The following is a 19504-nucleotide window of genomic DNA, read 5'->3' as shown; positions in this document are numbered from 1 at the left end:
CTGGTAGCACTTAACATGTTACGTCATATAATTGATGCTATTTGCTAGTCATTCTTTTGTGTTACTGTGTCCTGGGCTAACCAAACCGGAGGAACGACAGGCCAGAAACTCCAAGGCCCAAGGTTTGTACAATAGTTATTGCAAACGTCTCCTCATTTAGTGCTGCCTGAGCCCAACGTTGAAAATATACCCCTATATATGAAAATAAAGTGTATACAGGGGTCTAGACTCGCACCAAGAGCTCTTCCAACTTCGCAGTTTCGCGAATTACGAGGCCATGGACTGCGCGTCTGATTGCTCGGGGACCCAAGCCCGTCCTGCTTAGCATTTCGTGCCGGCGGTTTCCCAGAACCTCAGGGCTAAGAAACTAAGCCGGTTTGAGGCGAGGAAAGAGACGAATGAGGCGCAGGCGGGGAGGCGGAACAGCAGGGCTTTGTTCTGAGAGGTTCCATTGCAGCATACGGCCCCTGCCCTGGGCCCTGTTCCCAAGTGTTGCGCGCTCTAGCCAGAAGCGAGGGGCCCACTGATCTGGGAATCCGGAGCTGACCCAGAATTGCAGCGCTCCCGGGCAATCCCGGCTCCCGCGAGCCCACTAGCTGGAAGAAGGGGATCCAGAAAGTTCCACGAGCGTTGCGAACCCAGGCTTGGGCCCATCCCCACAAAGCCCTTCCGCACAACTCCTCCCAGCCCGAGCTCCCCCCGCGCCGTTGCCCAGGTAACCGCGGGGCGGTGGCATAGGCGGGAGGGGCGGGACTTCCGGCGGGTGACGCGCCTGGGCTCGGCTACAAAAGGAGACTGCTGCGGCGCGCCGGCCGGAACTTTCCAGAACGCTCGGTGAAAGGCGGAGGAGCGGCGGCTGCCCGAGCTGCGCACAGCAACGCGCTCCTTCCCGCTCCCCCACACCGGCATCGGCCCGCTCACCGGTGAGTTTCAGCCCTCGCGCGTCCCCTCGTCCCAAGTCTGGCGCCACAGGCGGCGCCGGGAGGCTGGATGGAGCCGCGGTCGGGAGGCGGTTGGCTCCGCGTGGGCGGGAGGGTTGTCGGTTCCTGTATCCTCGAATCCCCTTCTGGAGGGCTGGGGGGTGCCCCGGCAACCCTTGCCGGCGCGCAGCGAGTGGGCCCAAGACCTTTCCTGAAGCTTTTTCCACCTCTCCTTGAGGTTTCCCAGGATCTGCCGCCTCCGGCTTTTCCTCTGCGGGCGCTCGCTGGGGGGGTGGGGGGAGTCGGGGGGGGCGGGGGGAGTCGGGGGGGCGACCCTGCGCGCACGCGCGAAAGGACCCATGGGGCGAGGGGCTGCGGGAGGAGCCGGGCGGAGGCTGCGGCTTTCGTTTCTCTGGTCTCTCCTCCTCCTCTTTGTTGAGTGCTGGGTTTCTCCCACCCCTTCCATCCGGGAAGGGGAAAGGAAGGAAACCGTAACGGTCGGCCCTGAACGCAAGGGAACACCTAACAACATGTAAACTATGCTGGCTTGTGGGGGAGAGAGGGGTTCGGTCAAAACAGGAGCTACTCTCCTGTGATTGAGAAAGAGACTGAGCGGGGAGGGGAGCTAGTGTTCTTTATCAGTTTCGTAAAACACTACTCCCCGCCTTGTGCCAAAGTGTTTTTTCTTGGAAATGTATGATTTATCAGGTTTACCAAAGAGAATAATAGTGGACTGAACCTGTTAATACCCCTTTTCTGTACTGCCCTTTGTCGCTACTTGGGAAGGGAAACAATCCAAATAGTAGTCGCGTTAGTATGGACCCTTCCAGGTGGAAACCAGCGCTACAGGAGGTTTTTTAATTATTCCCTGGTAATTATTAGGTTATATTTAGTCTGTTAGGATTTACGGGTGAGTTACCAGAGGAATTGTTACTTTCTCTGTGAAACTTAAGGTGGTGGTCTTACCAGATTTGTCGAAGAACAGATTTCTTTGCTTGAACTCTTGATTTTTATTAATTAAAATTATGAGTTGAAAGTCGGTTAAAGTTGACCTTTCTTGTTTTAGGCTGTAGAAAATGGTGAAAGAAACCACTTACTATGATGTTTTGGGGGTCAAACCCAATGCCACCCAAGAAGAATTGAAAAAGGCTTACAGGAAACTGGCCTTGAAGTACCACCCTGATAAGAATCCAAATGAAGGCGAGAAGGCAAGTAGTACACCCATAACATAGTTGAATCCTTCTTGTCAGGTGTATAATATTTCAATTACAACGTGAAATTATGTTTAATATAGTGGCTGTCCTTTTTGAGTGAAATTTATCCCCTTTTTTTCAAACAGTTTAAACAGATTTCTCAAGCTTACGAAGTGCTCTCTGATGCAAAGAAAAGAGAATTATATGACAAAGGAGGAGAACAGGCAATTAAAGAAGGTGGAGCAGGTGGTGGTTTTGGCTCCCCCATGGACATCTTTGATATGTTTTTCGGAGGAGGAGGCAGGATGCAGAGAGAGAGGAGAGGTAAGAATAACCTAATCTATATGTAACAAACTAGAGTTAGCCCTTTTAGTGGAAGCAGATTCTTGAGAATTCAACTATTAAACGCTTGTTTACTTGTTAGTGTAATGTACACTAACTTATGGTAATAGTTTTTTAAATGAATTTTGATGAAACTAAAAATAGCTAAGCCAGTCAAGTACTAAAAAATGTATCTAAAGTTGTTGGGAGTATATACGGCTTCATGAAGTATAAGAACATAATTTTCAAAACCTTTTTCACAGATTTTATGTGATCCTCAAACCTAGTGGGAAGTACAGTGGCTTTATTCTGTCGAAAGTAAATTACCTATCAGAATTCTAAGTTTTTATCAAGGTCATATATAGCCATGCCATCAGTCTTCACTGGAACACAAGTTCATTGCCTCCAAATGGCCTGCTGTCTGTCTAATCTTTCTTCAGTTTTATTGCATCAAAATATGTGCCTTTAACATGTGATTTCTGGACTGTAGAAATACTGTTCATAGGAGTACAGTGTTCTGGTCAGAGTTCATCTTACTCTGTTCCCACTGTGGTTTATACAAACTAATGGGTAGAGCCCATTCTAGAAGGAATGGGCAGACTATTAAATTTCTTCTTTGAGTGTTTTTGGATTCCGAAAGACTGGGAATTGTGTGTGTTTTTAATGCTACACAAGGTGTTAGTTGTAGCATGCAGGATCTTTTTAGTTGTGGCTTGTAGGATCTAGTTTTGCTGATCAGTGATCAAACCCAGGCCCACTGCATTGGGAGCATGGAATCTTGGCCTCTGGACAACCAGAGAAGTCTCACAACTGGACATTTTTATTCAGATTTTCTTAAAAGGGGTATGTTTTACTATTTTTTTTAAAGACATTTAAACAATTTCCAATCAAACTCAATTGGCGAACTACTACATGTCTTAAATTGGTGAAAGGTAGTATGATATTGAAAAAAATTTGCTTAAATTTCATAAGTTTTATTCCTTCCCTGTACTGTAAAGTCTATAAAGCGCTGAAGTAAGAAGGGCAGCTTTTAGCATGGCAGAACCAATTATGTGGAATTTGGGATACAGAAACAAAAGGTGGGTCCAGGAGCAGAAGGTTATAGTTAATGGTACTTTACTTTTGATTGGAAACAAAATGTTCATTATACGTATTGTGGAGGTAGTTCAAGATCTTTAACGTAAGCCAAAGATAGTATTTCCTGGTGGATAAAGTCATTGTGAAAGAATCACTAGCTAGGAACCTATTAACTATTGACAGGTCACTACATTTCGGTAGCCTCTGTTCTTGCATAATCTCCATCTTCCACTTCCCATTTCCAGATGAGATATGCCATTCCTTTGTAGCTCCTGGCAACATAAAATTTAGATTTCTTCAAAGAAAAAATTTCACTTACTTAGTTTGTAGTAGCCATATTTACATACTCAGTAACCATGTGTGACTACTGGCTATTGTATTGGCTAGCACAGGGTATAAAACTTCTCCCTTAATGCAGAAAGTTCTTTTGGAAAGCACTGGGGTAAAGAAAGAAATCTAGCCTTTAAACAGTCAGCTCAGCAGTAAATGTGCTGTTCCTACTTCAGGAAGAAGTAGGAATTGATACTCTTTGGAGACTGAATAAATATATCAGCTTGCCTGGCCAAACTTGATTAGTTTTTGGAACTTTAGTGTGCTGAAGAGTTTTTGGATGATTTAATTGGTCATGTCGCTCAATATAATACATGAGTCAAGGAATATACTAGGACAGAAAAATAGTTTTGGGTTAAACTGTTGTGAAATGTGTCTATTCAAATAATGTGAGTTTTTTCAAATGATTTTTGCAGTTAATGTTTTTGGTTGCCATAAATACAGAGGGCCACAACTACATCCATATGTGTTACTTAATCTCACCTGATTTTCTTTTTTTGAAGTTACACCACAGTTAGATCATATGTGAACCTGTAAGGCTCATCTTTCATTTTCGTTTACCATTTTTACAGTGCATGGAATACAGGATGCAGCTTTCTAAAATTTTACTAATTTTTGGCTGTGCTGGGTCTTTGCTGCAAGGGCTATTTGTGAGCAGTATTTTAAATGAGGAATGTTTTGTTATAGGTAAAAACGTTGTGCATCAACTTACAGTAACTTTAGAAGATTTATATAATGGTGCAACAAGAAAACTAGCTCTGCAAAAGAATGTGATTTGTGACAAATGTGAAGGTATGTCTTAACATTCATAGTTCAAAATGGAACTGAAACCTTTCTGGATATATAAAACTGGCAGATACTGTGTTGTGCAAATATGAAAACCACCTGAACGTCTTTCAGAAATAACAGCAAATTATCGGCACTTTTATTTGTGTGTTTTGAATACAGGGTGGAATTGATATAATTTGGTGTCTTTCTACTCAACATTGTTCAGAGATGAGTACTTCTATCCCCTCTAGAACTTGAGGCACTCCAGTGGCTTCATAATCTTAATACTTAGTAATGTTTTCTTTTGGGGTAGTCAACTGAAATTACTGGCTGTGATGTGGATCTTTTTAGGGTGTTTTTGTTTTTTTAATAAATACAAGTTATTTGTTGAAAATGGAGTGTTTTCTAATGAGAGGAAACTGAAATGTTCTCATTTCACAGCTGAAGTACTCTTAGAAATTGTGCTTTGGGAGTGTATGTTTAAAATCCAAAATACTGAAATAGTTCATTGAGCAAAATAGCGGTCAAGATGTTTATAATGATAACTAAAGCTGATGTGGCAATTTTTTATCAAAAAGCCTGAATTGTAGTTTTTTAAAGCAGCATTCCATCAGACCTTGAAAATATTAATGAAGTGGCGTGTTCAGGGACTGTCTCACTAGAACATTAATCCAACACTAAATTCAAACATTCTTTTTAAACTGTTAGGCCGAGGTGGTAAGAAAGGAGCAGTAGAATGCTGTCCCAATTGCCGAGGTACTGGAATGCAAATAAGAATTCATCAGATAGGACCTGGAATGGTTCAGCAAATTCAGTCTGTGTGCATGGAGTGCCAGGGCCATGGGGAGCGGATCAGTCCTAAAGATAGATGTAAAAGCTGCAACGGAAGGAAGATAGTTCGAGAAAAGAAAATTCTAGAAGTTCATATTGACAAAGGTGAGTTCTAAGCCACTTTTCTATTTTGATGAATTACATTCTACATTTTGTAATTGCTTAAAACTATCATAATTGGGGATAGTTTCTTAGGAACTGTTGGGGTAAGAATGGATGTGTTTTTGATTTACTAATTTGTAAGAACTTAGACTATGAATATTTCTAATGATTTTTGCAGATTAGATAAACATAGCTGTTTCTACCTGTTGGGTAATAACCTAAAACTTTCTTTAGATACTCTTAGGATTTACTTTTTTTTATTTTGCCTATTTCTTAATTTTGTCAGTTTATTAAAAAATCCTTTAAAATGTATTATAGCAGTACATATTCATTGTAGAAATTTAGAAACGTGTATACAGCCCCAGAGTAAATTGTGCTGTACTTAGTATGAAATAATCAACATGGATGGATCCTTCAGACTTGGCTATTTTTAAATGAAACTATTATTACATGTAATATATACATTAATTTATGCCCCTGCAATAGTAGTCTCCCATGCGACTCAGTACTCCTCTTAATTTTTTTCTCCTTGACTGGTCCATGTCTGGTAGGGTTTGAATGTCTCCCTGTCTGGTAAAACCCCCTTCTTGATACCAATGATATGTACTCAGGAGGGCATTTAGTACTAAGTGAAACCATTTATGAATGCTACACTTGCCTATACCCCCCCAGCCCCTACTTCATGCCACACTACATGTGGGATCTGAGTTCCTCCTTTGCACCCCCTGCAGTGAAAGAGCAGAGTCTTAACCACTGAACTGCCAGGAAAGCCCCTGCCAGTAATCTCAACCTTGTTGGAACAACCAGTAAAACTTAGATCTGCGTTTAATTGCTTCACTAGTGTAGCAAGACAGTTACTTTGCCTCGTGCTGCTGCTGCTAAGTTGCTTCAGTTGTGTCCAACTCTGTGTAACTCCACAGATGACAGCCCACCAGTCTCCTTTGTCCATGGGATTCTCCAGGCAAAGAATACTGGAGTGGGTTGCCATTTCCTTCTCCATTTGCCTCATGAATGACCTGTTTATTTTGGTCAGTGTATAATATTGATATTTTGGTGTAAGTCCATCTCTTTGTAGAGGTACATACTAAAGTATTTGGGTTAATTGGTATGTCTGGATTTTGCTTGAAGTATATGTAGGAAATGTGGGTGGAAAAGTGTGTAATACATGAAATAGTCATGAACTGGTAATTATGGATCTAGATTGATGTTATATAGGGATTTGTTCTACTGTTGGCTACTTAGTATACGTTTAATACTTTCCATGATAGAAACTAAAACCAAGTTGCTCTTGTTGGGTGACCTCAGTGATCTTTCTTTCAGGAAATCCAGAGCTATTACTGCAGTGTAAATGATCTGCAAACACACGAGTTCTTTGTAAAGGTGTTAGTTAGCTAAGTAAGCTCTTACTGAACTTAACTGAGCCAGAGGGAAGAAATCTCAGTAAATATGTTGACCTTTAAGATACGTTTGCTTATTGGAAAAATTTTTCTATTCTTGACTCTATTATAGACACTAACCACGTGGTCTGAAAGTGTCTAAAAGATTTTAAAAATTATCCTTTTTTAAAAGATTAAAAATCATTCAATGAAAATAGTATGGATTTAAAATTTTTTTTCAATTTCATATTACTTCTAATACAATAAAGGGAAGAAAGTCTGACTTATGCTTACTACATTTAGTAGAAATAATTTGACTAAGTGTTTTTTAAAATAATGAAATTGAAATAGTAAAGCATTTATGGTTACGTTCGCCAGTCACTGATTGGCACCAACATAGACCTTTTTCTTTAGTCCTCACAAGAGCTGTGATGGAGAGGTAGGTCTCTGTGGGAAAGCTGATGCTTAGGAAGGTTATGTAACTTGCTTCTCCAGGGTAATCCTGCCTAGTAATAAATAGCAGCTCTGAGATTTGAGGCTTGATTTGTTTGCCTCTAGAATTTGTGTTCTCCATTATGATCACTTTCTTTAGTAAGAAGTTGGATTGGTCTAAGCATGTGTGCATTTCTGGTAAATTCTCTACAACTTGAGCATCCACAGAGACTTACACACAAACATGCATTTGTGTCTCTTAGTAGAGACTCTAACCTTAGTTAGATGTTAAGATGTAAAATTAGCTTTTTGTTTCTAGGCATGAAAGATGGCCAGAAGATAACATTCCATGGTGAAGGAGACCAAGAACCAGGACTGGAGCCAGGAGATATTATCATTGTTTTAGATCAGAAGGACCATGCTGTTTTTACTCGGTAAAAATTTATAAAATACTCAAACTGACATCTTGCCTATTTGGGATTTTTTTTTTCTCCAATTTGAATGAGCTTTTCATTAGGTTTAGAACACTGTTTTTGGAAATAACCTAGAAAAGTATAGCAGAAGAATGAGGCTATGTATGTCTTTTATAAATGATTGTTAAATCATTAATGTTTCAAAGAATTAGATTCTGTTTTTGTGTCTAAATTTACATAAATTGTTGCCTGATCTGGTTTTTGAAGGATATTCTTCAATTAGAAGATGTGTTGTATAAGTAGGTGGATTAGGAACGCATCCCATGACAAAATTTAGCTCCCAGGATTTTTTAATTTTTTTTCAAAACCAATTTTGAAATATGTGCCTTAAAGTTCTCACCAGTTTCTTCATTTCCTGAGTTTGTGATAAGCTTGGTTGCAACATTTGACTGGAATAGGACTACAGTAACTGTTGGGAGTGACATCTTGAAAGAACAGGTTTTGAATTAATAGTGTCTCAACAGTAATGGGAAATGCTGTCAAGCTCAGAATTTTGATGCTATCATTTGAGGTGAATCCTCTATTTCTGGAGAGTGATCTGTGTGATGAAAATATATTACTAATATGAACTGGAAAAGAAAGCAAGCACGAGGAGGAAGTGTACTGTTATAAAAGGTTGAGTTCACAATGTGCCAGGCACTGTGTTAATTCATGTACATTAGTAAAGAAGATCTTACTGTTCCCTTGAAATTGGCCATGTCCCCTTTTCATAGACCCTGACTTATCCAGGACCCAGTCTGAGATGTGTTCCACTGCCTAGAATGTGTGGAGGGATTCTGAAGCTTGTCCAGGAAGCTCTGCTGGCAGGTTACATGTATTTGCTGTTCCCTGTTCTCAGCTCATTTTAAAAATGAAGAAGAAAGGGCATCTTTTGAAATATACCATTTGTTTCTAAGAACAGAATTGCCTATTTGGGTACTTGGAATCATTAGTGGTTTGAAAGCCCTAAGCATATGCCATGTTTCCATTGTACAGACGAGGAGAAGACCTTTTCATGTGTATGGACATACAGCTGGTTGAGGCATTGTGTGGCTTCCAGAAGCCAATATCTACTCTTGACAACCGAACCATAGTCATCACTTCTCATCCAGGTATGGTAACTAGATAAGTGTTTCTTTCTTTCTTTTTTTTTTTTTTTTTTTTTAAATTTTAATATCTTTAATTCTTACATGCGTTCCCAAACGTGAACCCCCTCCCACCTCCCTCCCCATAACATCTCTCTGGGTCATCTGGTGTTCATTGCTAGTAGCTAGTACAGGCATAGAGGAAAGTGGCATTTCAGTATTGCTCAGAACATAACCATCCTTGAGCTGAGCTGAAATTGTGCATTCTTGACTCTCTTGTGAGCCCCTAAAAAATCTATAAATCAAATTTATAGAAACCAGGATTGTTTCACATAAATGTATTCCTAATCAGTGAGCTAGGATGTTCCTCTCTTTATTTTCTCTACCTCATAAAAAGGTGATTGTATTTAAGGAGTTTGGCTTTAATGTTTTTAGGTCAGATTGTCAAGCATGGAGATATCAAGTGTGTGCTAAATGAAGGCATGCCAATTTACCGTAGGCCATATGAAAAGGGTCGCCTAATCATTGAATTTAAGGTAAGCTTAGAAAGTACTTCAGAAATATGAGAATGAGTAGCTTATTAAAATTTTATAAGTTTTTGAATTGCTAGAAGTGCCAAATTTATATTGTCCTTTGTCTAGATCTAATATTACTCCTGTCATGTTGAATATTCTTTGTATCAAGTTGGTTTGTTTGCATCACTGTGGCGGGGAAGGGGATGCATGGCAAGTGGGTATTTTACTAATGAAAGGCTTACAACAGAAGCATGTTAGCTAGTGTGGATTTCTGACAAAATACTGTAATGCTCTGGTTCTTAAAGCAATCCAACCATTTCCCTTAACCTTAAATTGAGTCACCTCAGACCCACAAATTTAACATTTTAAAAAGTGCTTTCTGATTAAGAATAGCTTTCTTTAAATATCCATTTAAAAGGGTTAGAATGTCTTTTAGGCTGGGTTCTGTTAAAATGTATTTGCTGAATAGAAGTGATCATTACAGTGCAGTTACTATTTAGTAGGATTTTTTTTAAAGACTTTACCTTGAATTCTGGTTCAGAATACTAGATGATATATGTCTTCTTAGACCATTTGTTCTAACTAACCTGGGATTGGCTAATTTACCAAATAATTGTGTGATTACAAGTGTGTTTTCTGGGGAAAATGGGTCAGTGGTAATTTGTCTAAGGAGGGATAAATCATTTAAACTTTCCTTTAAACGGTAAAAATTTCATTTTATAGGTAAACTTTCCTGAGAATGGCTTTCTCTCTCCTGATAAACTCTCTTTGCTGGAAAAACTTCTGCCTGAGAGGAAGGAAGTAGAAGAGACTGATGAAATGGACCAGGTAGAATTAGTGGACTTTGATCCAAATCAGGAAAGACGGCGCCATTACAATGGAGAAGCATATGAGGATGATGAACATCATCCTCGGGGTGGTGTTCAGTGTCAGACCTCTTAGTAGGGCCTGTGAATAACACTCACTGCTGGTGTTTTATTTGCAGTAGTGATTGAGTGAAGGACTATAATCATAATATGCTCACTACTTGCTTTTGTTTTAATATTCAACTATAGTAGTGTTTAAAAGTTAAATGAAGAATAAACTCGAATATAAAAGCTCTGACTTTGCCCTGTATGTATGATGACTTCAGTGTGCAAGATAAGTTTAACACTTGTAAAAACGACTTTAAAAAATTTCCCCTAGCACTTGTTAGGCCATACTTTGTGATTGATTTCAGCTATGTACATGGAATAGCTTAGACTGAAATGCCAGGTATATGTATTGACTTCAGTGTATGACCCTTAATTGTTAAGCTATGAAATTAAAACTGTGTTTAACGGCAGTCAGACAAAGAAATTAATGTGGAGAAGTGTTGGTCTGTATAGTCGTAGTAAGTGGGATTCATTGTGATGCTTCTGCATTTATTCTATTGCCTCAACTGTTAACTTGAAGATGGCATGCTGTATAACTTAATTTAGCCTGTGGTATCAGTGATAGAAATGATACCTTTGTAAAGAAGGGGTTTATCATAACTTGCTGCTTCTTGAGGGCTTGCACTTGTAGAATTGCATTCCCTTCTTCTGCTGTGCCATCTTTTATTAATATATATAGCTATTGGTCCTGGTTACTTTTTTTGCTGCGCCCCCCCACTTTGGACCACAGTAAGCCTTAGAGTAGTGACTTCTGGAGCAGGGAAACTTAGAGTGATGAGACCTTTACATGGAGAAGTAATTTGCATGTATGAGATAGGAAGGTGTTTTTGTAGGTATGTTACAGGCTTAAACCATTTAACTTACGCTCCAGAGTAACTGTAATTTAATGTTGGTAGTATAGCAAATTATGATGAATAGCTTTAATTGTATGTTTAAAGTCATATGTTCACAAGCTTAAATCTGGTATCAGAATTTAAGCAATTCTTGAAATGTATGAATGTCTCTTTAATATACTGATTACAAAGCATGTCCAGTGTGTGTGTTACCACAGGCTTTTTTTTCCCAGGTTAAAGCATTGGCTTTTCACTAGTTAAGATTACTAGTTTCATTTAACTAAAGTGAATAACACCAAAAAAGTACTATTTAACCATAGTTGGATGTTTAATACTAAACAAGGGTGTGGAGTGAAAGTGGAGTAATGAGCAACAAATGGGATGGGGGTCTTAAAAATTTTCGCAAACACTAAAGTGGAATGTGGGTTTTTGCTTGTTCTGCTGATTCTGTATCTCTCATAATCAGGAGCCTTAAACAGTTCTAACATGGACATGTACTCTACAACCTAACTTCCCCTTACAACACTTGAGTCAAAAAGAGGAGACTGAAACTTGGTGTGAAGTGCCTGTTTCCCAAACATTCAGGTTTCTTCTCATTCTGACAGTCTTAATTGATAGCTTCTCCCCATCCTATCATTCTTGCGTTCTGTCTTTAATCTGGCCAGGCAAGTGTTCAGAAAGGAAAACAAAATACTGGTCTAAAAAATTCTACAATAAACCTGTTTTACAATGCATTTTTAAAATTACAAAAATCCTTACATGAGGCTTTAATATTTATTAGTCGTGAGGGAAATAAAATGAAAATTCAGTTAGATATACCACTCTGTACCTAGTAATCCAAAATGGAAACAAGTGAGAATATGAAGAAATGAGAACCCTGTACCTTGTTGGTGCTTTAGCATCAGTCCTGAACATTCTATTAGAGGGACTGATGCTGAAGCTCCAATACTTGGGCCACCTGATGCAAAGAACCGATTAATTCGAAAAGATCCCGATGCTGGTGTTCTAACACGTGAATGAACAAAATGTGTCATATGTGTATTTGTAACAGAAAGGCCTTTACATTTTTATGAACTACCTAGGCAGATTCATAGAGCACAGATTACCAAGGGCTGGAAGGAATGGAAACTTAGTTTGAAAACAATAATGGTTGCACAACAGTTAATAAGGTTAGTGCTGCTGAATTATATATACTCAAAAATGGTTGAGTAAGCTTTTACTTTCATTTGACCACAGTAAAAATTTAGACATCACTAGAATAAACTAGTAATAACCTGGAGAGGCAGAAACTGACAGGTTTGTAGTCTGTAAAAAACAAAACATACCAAAAGTTAGTTCTTTTTTAACTCTAGCCAAGGTCATCAAAGAAATAGTGCATTCACAGAAATGTAGCTCCCTGGCCCCAGCCCTAATGCCTCCTTAATGATGCTCCCCCTGTCCGTTCATACTTGCAGGGAATAAAAAGCTAATTTTATGTCCCATGAGGGTCTTAGTAGGTGGAGCATGGTGACAAATCTTGTGAAGTTAGCATCGGATTTTTTTGTGTGTATAATACTGGCTCTCAACCTTGGCCACAAGTTACCTTGGAAGCTTTAAAATATGATGTGTCTCAGGTATTTTGGTGTAGTTGAGCTGTGGGTAGCCTCAGCAACCAGGATTGTTATATATACAGCCAAGGCCGTACACCACAACCATGGGGATATAGTTATATTAAATCACCAGAACAGTAATACCATTGTTAGAATTGCTTTGGAGGGTCAAAGAATGTCAGCCTTTGCTATAGCAAGTCTGTTCCAGACTGAGGGAGCTTCCTATCTTTGACATACTGTTAGTTTCCTGTTTTGAAATAATGTGGGAAAAGGAAACATAGGTTCTAAAGGCACAGTGAGTAAAAAATGCTTGAGCAAAGCACTAATGTTGCTTTCCCAACAGTATCACTTCACTTGATTATCTCAGCCACCTTCAAAGACCAACAGAATAAGGATTGAAATATCTTAAAGATGATGAAAAGGACCCCTGGTCTACTTACTGGTTCTCAAGTTTGTACATGCTTGCTAAACCCCACTGCTGTACTTGGATGCTCTTTCTACTCCTCACCACCTGTGTTCAGTTTAGATAAGTCTTAACCAAATGTGGAGAAACACCCATGGATTCTTTGCCTCTATCTAAACCATAAGATGGAAGAAAATGACACTTGACTCCAGGCAAGAATACTGAAGCGGGTTACTATTTCCTTCTCCAGGGGATCTTCCTGACCCAGGGATCAAACCTGGGTCTCCTGCATTGGAGGCAGAGGCTTTAACCTCTGAGCCACCAGGGAAGCCCCAGGAGTAAGTAGAAAACCACTGGCAACCTGTTTCTTCACTTGTATCATGGGACTCAATAGGCTGGAGCTCATAAAGCAGTTCTGAGAAACAACACTGCTCACATAGGAAGGACTCAGTAAATACTGTTAGTGGTAGAAATACAAGCTGAAAAATTAGGTAACACAACACTGAATTATACCTAAGACTCAGAAAATAACTGCTGTGAAGTACTAGGTCATCAAATGTTTTCCAGAGTCAGTAATACAACAATTGAGTGGGAGATGGAGCAACTCATGGAGGTAACTTTCTTGGGAGCAGGGGTTAACTTGAATGCCATGTATTTTGAGTTTCTGGCCTCCCAGGTAGCGCAGTGATAAGGAATCTGCCAGCCAGTGCAGGAGACCCAAGAGATGCAGGTTCAACCCCTGGGACAGGAAGATCCCCAGGAACAGGAAATGGCAACATGCTCCAATATTCTTGCCTGGAAGATCCCATGGACAGATGAGCCTTGAGGGCCCCAGTTCATGGGGTCCCTAAGAGTTGGGCACCACTGGGCAAGCACACGGTGCATTTTGAGTTTCCAGTGCTAGAGAGGAGTGTCAAATACACGGGCTGTAGTAGCTCTCTAGAAACCCAGGTTGGGGGCGCTGGGTTGAGGTGGTACAAGCAAGGGCCCAGGAGCCCTTCCTGGTTCCCACACTACTCAATCAATCATGCCCGACCCAAGCTCTCCACCACTTCTGCCTCTCCCCAGGACTCCCCTTGACTTCTGTACTGGAGGAGATGACCAGGAAGAAGGGGCTGGAAGAAAAAACTTGGGAAAAGCAGATTTTTCCTTCCCAGTTATGTGCATTAACTTTCTTAAAATATACTTAATCGCCTGTAGTCTAGTCCTCTCCTCTCCTCTCTGCTTGTCTCCCCAGACCTTACCATTTGTGCAGCACCTGCCTTGCACCTGTGGCACACTGCAGGGCCTGGAAAGGCTCCCCCTAAGATCACCAAAGCCCTTTACCTTGAGCTCTTGATGGTCCTTTTCACAGTCAATTCCAGAAAACCTTTTCCTAACCCCTTAGATCTGGATAATGCTGCTCTAATCATCAAAACAACTCCGGATTTCCTCTTATCAACCACTAATCCTGTTAACTTGCTGCTTTTCCCCTATCCTGTGACAGAAATTGTTCTAACCATCCTGAGCATTAGATGCAAGAGCAGAAGAGATGTTTGCTAAAAATTCCTAGAAGAAATAAGTTTACCCATGCTGACTAGATTCTTGCTCTCCATGAGCCTTGGCACAAAGAAGGCCTCTCAACTGCCACTTCATGAGGTCGTAGGCTAAATCAAACTGGTTTCTTGATTTTTGTAAGGAATTTTCGCATGAGCTCTTCTCTCCGCCTTAAGCTTCTTTAATGTCGATGAAAGCTGCTCTTCACTGAGAGGAATGGCAGGCTACAGTATGTAGACTCATGGCTATTGTTCAACTCTCAAAATGACACCAAATGACATTCTGTGAAAATGTTCAGGTTTTGTGGCAAAAAGACCAAATTTGGGGAGTGTAACTGGGAAAGATCGATTTCATAGTGCTGTTAAAGAATTTTTCAGCCAGCATTAAGCATTTTTACGTGCTAGGCATTGCTCATCTTTAATACAGATCAGGCTGTATTTCAAGTGACAAAGGTTTTTAAGACTGCAAAGTTCTCCTCATTCACCTGTACCTACTAACTGGGGAAATGGGGCATAAAAGGCCTCCATAAATAAGCTCACTTTCTTGAAATGGTACCCAGCACAGTATCTTCACACATCAACATACGCATTCCACATACATCAGTTGAAACAGAAAAGACCCATATGCAAAATATTGTTGTTTTCTAAATTTTTTTTTTTCTTGAACAGCAGCATATTTTCAATGCAAAAACCTCCTCTGCATACAAAGGAGATATGCCAAAACTGAATTCTCATAGTGGATCCTGCAATTAGTTAAAAAATGAATGCCCCGGGGGAGGGCAGTGAAATTGAGATCCTATGGGAAACTGAGATCCTATGGGAAACTGACTTCAGGGATGATAATATAATATCCTACTCTTCATCTAAGTAAATGCGTTAACTAGATGGGCATTTATTTACATTTAAAAACAAAGCCTCCAGAAAGGTGTAAAGTTTATTAACATTTTTTTTTTTTTTAAAAAGGTGGGATAGTAAACAGCTAATGAATTTAGGATAGTTCCTTATTTACAAGTTTTACTGCAGGAAACCCATTTCAATCAAAGCATTTCAAATAATCAAAGGAGTACAGTTTTTCCCTAGGAATACCAGTATTTCGCTCTTCAGGTAAAAGATTATTGACAGCATTAAGTGACTGCCCCAGTTAGAGTGAATACTTTGGAAAATATATAAAAAATGATAACTGCTACTTAAATTTTTATGAATTTTCACAAAATTGTTCTTGTGCCTAATTCAGACGATTTGCTTAGAAAAGCTGGCCTTAAAAAAAAAAAAGCAACACATGAGTATGTCTTCATTTTAAGTACATGCTCTCAAGCTAGTTTAAAAGAGAAGCTGAATTAGGGTTTCCAGAGCTTTAGCAGTCCATCTTCACTGTAAGTAGCAATCAGGTTCTGATGAGGGTGATGTGCAATACCAATCACATCCTTCTCATGAACCTGGAATAGGGAAGCACAGAATCAGGGTACAGAGGTCGCTAACAAATCACTGAAGAAGCTTCCAGAGCTGAGTGGCAGATAAGAATAGAAGCTTCTACCTTCACCAAAGGAATCAAACCTAAGGGAGCCTCAAAGAGGGTTAAACATACAAACCAAAAACTCAAAACAAGGCTATCAGATGGCTAATCACATTTTCTGTACTGTTCTTCATAATGTGTGAATTATACTTTATGCCAAACCACTTTCGGTTGCTACAGCTGGTCCCAGTCATCATGCATTTTGCAAATATTAGGCCAAGACAGTGGCTGAGACTGAACAATTCCTTCAACTCAGTGAACTCAGTATTTTCCTCAGCTAGAGGACACTTGCCACCTCATTCTGTTCTGTTCACATCTTTGCTCTCTACTGGAGGAGGCTTCACAAGGCTGGTGTACCAAAAGTTCACTCAAGAACAGTTTGAGATGAGATTATTCTCTAACACGTATGTTTATGATTTTTTTTACACATTCAGCAGACCATTTCTTCTTCCCAACTGTAGACGACTGCATTTTCCCTGTCCACTCCTCCTTTGCATTTGGGCTGTTGGCAGCACTAATTCTAATCAAAAAAGAATGATGGACAAAATAATATAAACCATTTCCAGCTGTGAGTCTTGAAAACATCCAGTAAACCCCTTCAATTATCTTTCCTCCTAACACTTTAGAGGCCACATTTCCCAAATGGCACAGCTAAAAGATGGAGGAGGAGGATGCAATTTCTATCACATTGTGACATAATATTCATTGTATTAGGCCACTGGAATTTGAATATTGTTACAGCAGCTGCGTTATTCCTTGTTATAAGCACTGCTTAATAAACCAATTTTATAGGGTAATATACAAGTAGCCTTTGAAAGCACATGCAGAGAACTAGCTGTATCTGTCACTCTCCAACCACCCTGAGGTTTAACTCTAGCTGGCTAGACAGGCACATTCCTTTTCCTCCTCCTCTGCTTAACGTATACTCATCCTATCCACTAGAAGCTGAGGGCTCACTGAAGGATGACTTTTCCAGATAGAGGAGGTAATTCCATACAATTATTTATGGGCCCTTTATTTTACTTAATGACACTTTTACATATTTTTACATCAAGATTCACAAGGACAGCAGTCTGAAAAAGGTTTACTTCCGAGTTCAGAAAGATGTAAGCATTAACAATTTCTGTAGATGGCCTTAAGTCAGTAATACTTACTGTCAAAGTTCTCTCCAGTTTGCCAGTGACTGTGCTGAAGCAGTAAAGCACAAAGTCCTCCCCTACACAGTAGATCCATTCGCCACGGGGAGAGAGGGCACAGCAAACAAAGTCACCACCTTCTCTCTTACCAGAGCTGAAGCTTCTGACAATCTAAGAGTACACAGTCCAAGGTAAAAATAAAACATCTGGATTAGCAGTAGTTCCACTGCAGCCGGGGAAACTGACATCTGTGTTATTTTGTACTCTGGTTTACTGTCATTTATAATTAGATTACCAATTCCATTCACCTTGTGCTAAATCCTCTTGAGTGGGAAATATACAAAAGATAAGCTATTGTAAGTCAGTGGCAGACAGAAATTTACAATTTCCATGTCCCAGGTCACCAATCCTACTCTTTAATCTATTGAGCCATTTTATCCTGAAGCAAATTCATTACCATACACAATTTCCTAAATCAACATGCTACTGGTTCTCAACGCCGTGACCCATGCCCCCGAGTTTCTTCTTTGTAACAGAATGAGATGCCCTCCCCATTCATAATGGAACTGTCTCTCTTTAAGACCTTGCTTGATCTATTTTACATACCACTTAATCATAAATCAAGTGGAGAGAAACCAATCTCAAAAGGTTTAAAGGTTACATACTGTGCGACTCTTATTTACTATACTCAAAATGAAAAATTTAGAATAGTGTCGAACAGATCAGTGGCTGCCAGGGGCTAGGGTTGTGAGAAGGATTTAACTATAAAAAGTACAGCACAAGAGAGTTTCTTTGAGGGTGGTGAAACAATTCTATACCTTAACTGTGGTGGTTACATAAAACGAGATGAAATTTCAGAGAGCTGTTCATGTCCCACCTCAAGATGAATGCATGTAAAGACAATCTAAATAAGGCTCATATTTGAGTTAATAGTCTTGTACCTCGTTTTGACGTCAATTTCCTGGTTTTGAGAATTATACAATGGCTCTGTAAAATGTTATCATTGACGGATGCAGGGGAACGGTGTATAGGAACTCTCTGCCCTGTTTTTGTAACTTCTTTATGAATCCAAAAAAATTTTTTTTAACTTTTTAATTAAAAAGTCAAGCAGAGGGCACCCTCTATACCTCTTCTGATGTCTATGTCAGAAGCTTTCTCTCTCCTTTTTATATTTTAATAAAACTCTGCTACACAAAAGCTCTTGCGTGATCAAGCCTGGTACCTGGTCCCAAAGCTAAATCTTCTTTGGAGATCACAAATTCGAATCATTTACCGCAAGCTATCATCTTGGGGGCTCGTCTGGGATCTTCACAACAAGGTAAGGACATTCAGAGCTCTAGCTTGCCTGTTCTTTTAGTATACTTTTACTTTACTAACTCTGTGGTGTGCCTGTGTGTGTGACTGATTGAGAGCCTGAGATGTACAGAAGTAAATACGAAGCAAGCGTACAAAGCAGAGCCTTGCTCTGAGGTTTCAAGGTGCCTCGTAATGACTGCCTCAAAATGGGGAGCTTTGTCAGGGGTTTATACCAACTTGCCAATGCCAAAAGGTACCCAATGTCCCTGCAAGAGAAGCGGCCAGAAATTGGCGAAGCATGTGGACCAAACTTCCCTTTCTCGGTCACCTTTTCTGTGACCATTCCGTAACTGCCTGGGGAATTAGAACCATTAACCTAATCTGTTGGATCATAGACTTTGAAGGGAGTTGTGAACCATGCTGTTAGTGTACTTTTACTCAGACCCCAAGCTTGGAACAGTCATGAGAACTCAGACTTGCTAGAAGCACAGTCAGGAATAAGGTAGAACTCTAGCTTCAGCAACATCTCTCTTGGCTGTTATCACTGGAAGGCTTCACATGGTGGGTTTTTCCAATTCAAGAAAAGGACTTTCTTCACCTCTTCACCAACAACAATCATATGTGATGCCTCTTCTTAATCTGAAGACATCTAACAATCCAAAAATGGACTGGTATAACTCACTGTACCGTAACTAAGGAAATAATGTGACTTTTAATTCTGATTACGTTTTAAAGCAATGCCAAAGAATGCTCAAACTACCGCACAATTGCACTCATCTCACACGCTAGTAAAGTAATGCTCAAAATTCTCCAAGCCAGGCTTCAGCAGTACGTGAACCATGAACTTCTAGATGTTCAAGCTGGTTTTAGAAAAGGCAGAGGA

General features: G+C 39.9%; 2 protein-coding genes across 6 annotated transcripts in view; one reads left to right on the top strand and one right to left on the bottom strand.

The window, feature by feature from the left end:
- The first annotated feature begins 813 nt into the window (after positions 1-813).
- On the top strand, positions 814-18522 carry DNAJA1 (DnaJ heat shock protein family (Hsp40) member A1). 4 transcript variants are annotated; one of them, XR_009599166.1, is made up of 10 exons: positions 814-923; positions 1987-2128; positions 2260-2437; positions 4529-4633; positions 5318-5545; positions 7670-7784; positions 8799-8914; positions 9323-9423; positions 10126-13479; positions 14210-18522. XR_009599166.1 is itself a non-coding variant. In XM_004004149.5 (9 exons), the coding sequence occupies exons 2-9, from the start codon at positions 1997-1999 to the stop codon at positions 10342-10344; spliced, it is 1194 nt and encodes a 397-aa protein (XP_004004198.2). In that variant the 5' UTR covers positions 814-923; positions 1987-1996; the 3' UTR covers positions 10345-18522. The 4 variants fall into 4 exon arrangements, 3 of the variants coding, with proteins under 3 accessions (XP_004004198.2, XP_060265140.1, XP_060265139.1); XM_004004149.5 differs by having other exon boundaries at positions 10126-18522; XM_060409157.1 differs by having other exon boundaries at positions 1968-2128; positions 10126-18522.
- SMU1 (SMU1 DNA replication regulator and spliceosomal factor) overlaps positions 15311-19504 on the bottom strand; it is a 27244-nt gene continuing 23050 nt past the window's right edge. The window contains exons 11-12 of one of the 2 annotated variants that reach the window (XM_004004148.6): positions 17344-17496; positions 15311-16112 (exon numbers count right to left, since the gene is read on the bottom strand). In XM_004004148.6, the coding sequence (XP_004004197.1) occupies positions 16014-16112; positions 17344-17496 (252 nt within the window). In that variant the 3' untranslated portion in view covers positions 15311-16013. Of the gene's footprint in view, positions 17497-19504 lie in introns of both variants that reach the window. The other variant, XM_060409155.1, reaches the window with a different exon arrangement.

The sequence above is a fragment of the Ovis aries genome, chromosome 2 (genome assembly GCF_016772045.2).
Source record: "Ovis aries strain OAR_USU_Benz2616 breed Rambouillet chromosome 2, ARS-UI_Ramb_v3.0, whole genome shotgun sequence".
NCBI classification, from domain to species: domain Eukaryota; kingdom Metazoa; phylum Chordata; class Mammalia; order Artiodactyla; family Bovidae; genus Ovis; species Ovis aries.
The sequence above is the reverse complement of the archived record's forward strand: the minus strand, read 5'-3'. Positions and strand labels throughout refer to the sequence as shown.

Bases quoted from the DNA above. Each gene is read 5' to 3' on its own strand.
- DNAJA1 (XM_004004149.5), top strand. From the start codon at position 1,997: ATGGTGAAAGAAACCACTTACTATGATGTTTTGGGGGTCAAACCCAAT. The intron at 7,785-8,798 runs GTAAAAATTTAT...TCCATTGTACAG, and splicing joins GACCATGCTGTTTTTACTCG to ACGAGGAGAAGACCTTTTCA. The intron at 8,915-9,322 runs GTATGGTAACTA...TAATGTTTTTAG, and splicing joins AGTCATCACTTCTCATCCAG to GTCAGATTGTCAAGCATGGA.